Source organism: Pteropus vampyrus, unplaced genomic scaffold, assembly GCF_000151845.1.
Source record: "Pteropus vampyrus isolate Shadow unplaced genomic scaffold, Pvam_2.0 Scaffold228, whole genome shotgun sequence".
NCBI classification, from domain to species: domain Eukaryota; kingdom Metazoa; phylum Chordata; class Mammalia; order Chiroptera; family Pteropodidae; genus Pteropus; species Pteropus vampyrus.
This window is the reverse complement of record NW_011889009.1, coordinates 834,000-839,466: the sequence shown is the minus strand read 5'-3', so window position 1 is coordinate 839,466 and position 5,467 is coordinate 834,000. Positions and strand designations below refer to the sequence as shown.

Sequence of the window (5,467 nt, the reverse complement as noted above, 5' to 3'; positions counted from 1 at the left end):
GTGGCCGCTGCGAGGCCCGAGGCAGAGCCGCTGGGGTGGTGAGCGCGGCCTGGCCCAGCGGACGGCCAAGGGGTGCTCACGCGTACTTCTCCAGGAACGTGACATGGAAATCCTTCACCTTCTGGAGCACCGTCTTCAGCTTCTCCACCGGAGGGAGAATGGTGATCCTGCCAGGGGAGAGAGGACAGCGTCAGCCTGGACGCCGGCCGCTCTGGGACAGGGGGCAGTGTGTACACGGTGGCTTGGGCCTTTGCCCGCTTGTGTGGAGATGAGGTGTGCAGGCCAGCCACGTGGGGACGGGTGCGTCTGGTCCCGCTGCCCCAGCTCCGGCCCCCGATGGACCGGTTTTCTCCCCCATTCGTACATTTTACACCTGAGCCACACACGTGGACTAAAGCGATGAAGCTGGGGGCAGCGCTCGGGCTGAGAAGAGCCGGCGTCACTGCGGAGGCCTGTGCACTCCTGCCGGGGGACGCAGCTCATCCGGGGCGCGACCCCGAGTTTCCCACAAAGACTCGCTCCTGCTGGACAGGCGTGTACATTTCCACCAGGCGGTGTCCCCGGCGAAGACCCCCGTCACAACTCTGCCTCTGGAGGGATTCCCGAGTTGCCGTGGTGACTAAGTCCTCCCCACCGTGCTGTCCCAATGGTTCCCAGCCCTACAGGCAGCTTTCTGAGTGAGCCTCGGTAGAGGTTCACCTATAACCGAGCGGAAAGGCCAGCCACACGTGTCCGCCCAGCCAGGATGGCCTGGACTGCGGCGAGACGGCTCCAGGTGCTAACCGAGCCCGTGACACTTCTTAATGTCTGCTGCAGGGGACCCCCGAGAGCGCCTGCATGGAGGGGGTGTGTTCTGAACAGAACCGGCCTCAGGGGACAGCCCCGCCGAGCAGCCACACGCCCCGGGAAACGCGTCACCGTAAGCGTTTCGGACACTGGACCTCAGCGGGTTTTTGGTGCCGCGGATGAGCTGCCGAGAACCTGGGCGCTGCAGGCTGCAGTGGTGGAGGCGAGGAGGGTCGGGGCGACAGGGAAGAAAACACGCCGCCGAGACGTTCTGGTCAGGGAGGGGACCCTGGTGGGTGGCGGGGGACATCAGGGGAGGCCGGGGCCTGCGGACGCCGCCGTGTCTGCCGCCAGCCTGTGCTAGGCTCGGAAGCCCACCTGCCCCAGCCCGGCCGGCCCGCCCCCCGGGGCCCAGGGGACGCAGTACCGGAAGTGGTAGGTGCCCTCCCGCTGCCCGAAGCCGCTGCCGGGCACGACGCAGATGCCGGTCTCCTCCAGCAGCTTCATGCAGTAGAACATGTCGGGGACCATGTTATGGGCCTGCGGGAACAGGTGGAACTTAGGGTTCGCTCCGGCTCTGCACAAACCCACCGCTGAGGACTCAGGCCGGAGACGAGGGCAGCACCAGGTTCTCGCCCGCCCTCCGCTGCCCACGAGGGCCGAGGCCGGTCAGGACGCTGCTGGTGGCTGGGGCGGGGAACACGGCCATGGGCTGGGGTGCGCCCGCGCTCCCCGGCAGGGCCAGTCTGCCTCCTCCGTCCCCACCAGCACTGCCGGCGGCCTCTGCGCCAGGCCACGGAGCCCCTGACGGCGGGGCCCAGGGCGCTTTTAGGGAACAAGCTTCCAGGCGGCACTGTTGACAGTGCTTCCCAAACCCTGGTTTGCAGAACCCGGGGTGCCTGTCACATGGGCTGTCGGTGCCCCCACCCGCGGTTCGGATTCAGCAGGTCTCGGGCAGGGCAGACAGCGTTTAATGAGGTGCTGAGCTGTGCGGGGTGAGGACAGCCTTGGGACGCACTGCTCTGGCCCTGGACCCTGAAAGTGGGGTCGCCGGCATTGCCTGACTTGTCGAAAGCGGAATCTGGGACCCTCCAGACGCCCTGAATTTTAACTGGCTTGAGCAGTGACCTCCAAGGCACAGTGCGGGGACGGGAGCCTCGTGGCGCTCTCGCTGCCTGCCCAGCCAGCCTTCGGTTTTAAAGGCGTCAGGTCGCACCTGGCACCTGCCTCCGGAGCACCAGCCTCGCCAGGGCACAGGGCAGCACCACTCACCTGGGGCTACCCTCTCCCCACCGCGTGACACAGCACGCAGGCGCCCGGCCTTGGGCTGTCATCTCTACCCATGTCATCCGACCGAGGGGTCCACAAAGTTCAGAGCCTCTGTGGCCGGCACTGTGGCTCCCCACGGCGGCCCCCAGCCCTGCGCCCACCCGGGGCGGGGGAGCTGCCCGGCCCAGGGCCTCTGACCTGAGCTGCTTCCACGGCTTTGGGGGGGATGAAGATCCGAGGAAAGGCGTACATAGCCCCCTGCAAGGGGTTGCAGTGAATTCCCGGGACTTGGTTAAACATGTCTTCTGTCAGCTTCGCTTTCTTGGCCAGATTGCCCAGGACAGACTCTTTCTCCTGATGGGACAGAGGAAGCAAAGGAGTCAGCCTCTCTGGACATCGTGGAATGGCCTGGCCACCGGAAACATCCCTTCAACACCGGGGTAGCAGGGCAGACGGGAAAGGCAAGAAGCAGGAGCCTCTTGCGTGAGCTCAGCCCTCGAGGCTGCCACGTGCCCTGGAGCACAGGGCACATGAGCACAGGGGGTCCCGGGCCACAGGCAGGTCCCGGGGAGCCTGGGTCAGGGGTTCTGTTCTCCTGCCAGGATGTCGTTCCTGAAGACCAGAACCAGCAGTCCGTGCCCAGTGGTCTGATCGGCCTTGGCTCTGGATGGACCGTCCGAGGACACGCTGCTAGGAGATGGCCTCGCCACTTCGTTTCTGGGGGCCGCCCCTCCTCACTCTCACTCCATGTGCTGTGCCTAGGGCTCTGAGCTGGACGTGTGCCCAAAGCTGGAGCGGAGGATACGAAGGGGCGGCCCGCAGACGACGGGTACACAAGTGCGGGCTGTCCACCCAGCGGGGTGTCACTCGGCTGTGAAAGGGAAGCGAACCCTGACGGGAGCGACAACAGGGAAAAGCGCGGGAGACGTCATGCCGAGGGGTGAGGAGGACAGATGCGGGAGGACCCCACTCTGTGAGGGACCAAGCAAGGTCGGGTTCCCAGACAGGGAGGAGGGCAGAGGTGGCCAGGGCTGCAGGGTGAGGCGTGGGACGCGACGTCCCATCGGACGGAGTTTCACTTTGGGATGCTTGCACCAAATGGGAAAGTACTTTATGCCGCAACATGTTCAGTTTAAAGTTGTTAAAATGATCGATTTTATGTTGTGGATTTTTCCACACACACAAAAAAAGACATGAGCCTGGAACGGCTGGGAACTGACTTCTTGGCTACGTGGCCCATACGTTCCTTTTTTGGTCAAACTGGTTAGAGTTGGGTTTTTGACACTTGCAGCTGGAAGGGCCTGGCTGGATTGTTTCGAGCTATGATGACGTCTGATAAAGCCATGTAACACTTTTCAGTCTGGTAACAGAGTCCCCGGCGTATCAGCACACGAGGCCCTTTGCTCTGGGTGCCTGGCCACCCAGGGTGCCCACGGTGAGGAAGGGGTCCCCACGTCCACTTGCATGCACAGTGTTCCCACTTCAAAACATGCCCCGGCTCCATCCTCTGATCTAACCCCCTGGGGGTGCGTCAGGCTCCAAGGGCGCCCCCTGGAGGCCACCGCGACCGGATACATGGGGAGAGTGCCTGTGACCCAAGGATGCAGGCGAGGCCCAGGACACAGCCCACTCACGCTCATGAACTGCTCGAAGGACTCCTCTCCCGGCCCCGGGGGGTTCACGACGATGTCCATGGCGGCCTGCCCAGACACTGGCGGGCACAGACGCACAGAGAGCAGCTTCACCAGCTGGCCTTTGATCTCGGGGTGCAGGTTGATCACCTCCATGTAGCCTCCCCTGTAGCCACACCTGGAGGGTTGAAGCGGGGAAGAGAGACCTCAGCTAAGTGCAATCCGGCCAGCCGGAAGCTTCTGTAACCATCCCCACACCCAACGCTGAGTGGTGGCCGAGTTCTTGCCAAGGTGAACGGAAGTGATATGTACAAATTCTACATCACTTCCTCCGAAGGAAGAAGCACGCTCTCTCCTTTCTCCTTCCTCCTCCCACTGGCCAGCAGCCTCGGTGCTGGAGGTGGACTCCACGTGCGGAGAAGGCAGGCCATGCCACCAGACCCCGTCCCTGAACGACCTCGTGGAGCTCTGGACCCCCTACCTTGGGATTGTTAGGTCAGAGAGAGGTACACCTGCATCTTGTTTGAGCCACTGTATTTTGGGGCCTTTTTATTATAGCGCCTTAGCCTGAACCCTAACTAATACATTGGCCCCCACTCTAAAGGGGCACATGACTCAGGCCTTGCAGCCCCCTGCACAGGCTCCAGGGGTAGGCAGGTGACTCGCTGGTGCCAGTGAGTATCAGTTTGGGACTTTTACTGGAACTGTTTGCTGCCTGAAGACCCCCTCAACCCAAAGGAGAGCGAAGCTAAGAAATAAAATGAGACGAAGCAGAAAAGCAGTAACAGAGTCCCCCGACACCGTTCAGCCCGATTCGACTGTACCCCTGCACTTTTTACTGATAACGGATTTTTTTTTTTAAAGCCTCTTTGGCGTAGGCCGGTTCAAGGCAAGTTTCCCTTACTTACTGCTGAGGGACAGAGTCAAATCGCATGCAAAAAAGCTGACGTGCGATGAGTTAAAAATAGTAACACCTTTCAGAACCCAGTCAGCTCTCTCAGTCATACTTTCTGGAGCTCTGCCTCCTTCTCTGGGCTGCGGTTGATCAAGTTCAGACTAACGACTGTGCAGACGCAGGCACCCGCGGCGGGGACATGGTCTACCCATTCTGCACCCCCACACCCTAAACCTCAGAGCCCCGGAAGCGAGGGCGCACTCAGCGAGATGCTCTTGGAATCAGGCTGCAGGGCTGAACTGGCAAAGACAGGTCCCCTTCTGATGCCTCGACTGACTTTCCAAGGCGAGAAGGCAAATTCTGGCATCTCAGAACAGCTTCCCACAACAAATGTTGAAAGAACTTCCCGCTTAATCGTCTGCCGATGAGCAGAGAATCAAGTGGAGCAAATCTGTCTATACACCTGTTATTGGGATCTGAGGACCATGCATCCTAATTTGGTGTCCAACGTCCAGGGGAATGACTGTGAAAATAGATTGATGGAGAGATAAAGAGGCAGGTGGTAAGCACACTGGTGTTTGAAAGATGAGTTAACAGAGATATTTGTTTAAGAGCTACACAGCACATGGCGGTCTAGCAAAGAGGCACCACCACTGGTGTAGACCAGGAAGACGCGTAAATTAAGCCCTGTCCACCTCAAATAAAGCCATGGAAAATTAGGTCACCATCCCAAGGGTACAGCCCCCTTGATCTGGCCAAAATATTTCTTCAAGCTTCAGTTACACCGGCCTCCAGCTTAACAAACAAGACCCCTCCACCATCCTGGCGCCTGGCACGTAACAGAACCTCTGAAATGTTGGGGACGAGTGCCCTTGGCTGCAACGCG

At 60.6% G+C, this 5,467-nt stretch overlaps 1 protein-coding gene across 1 annotated transcript in view; it reads right to left on the bottom strand.

Moving 5' to 3' along the window:
• Positions 1-28: 28 nt before the first annotated feature.
• GPT2 (glutamic--pyruvic transaminase 2) overlaps positions 29-5,467 on the bottom strand; it is a 24,791-nt gene continuing 19,352 nt past the window's right edge. The window contains exons 8-11 of the mRNA XM_023519647.1: positions 3,690-3,864; positions 2,254-2,409; positions 1,214-1,326; positions 29-167 (exon numbers count right to left, since the gene is read on the bottom strand). Of these exons, the coding sequence (XP_023375415.1) occupies positions 77-167; positions 1,214-1,326; positions 2,254-2,409; positions 3,690-3,864 (535 nt within the window). The 3' untranslated portion in view covers positions 29-76. The remainder of the gene's footprint in view (positions 168-1,213; positions 1,327-2,253; positions 2,410-3,689; positions 3,865-5,467) is intronic.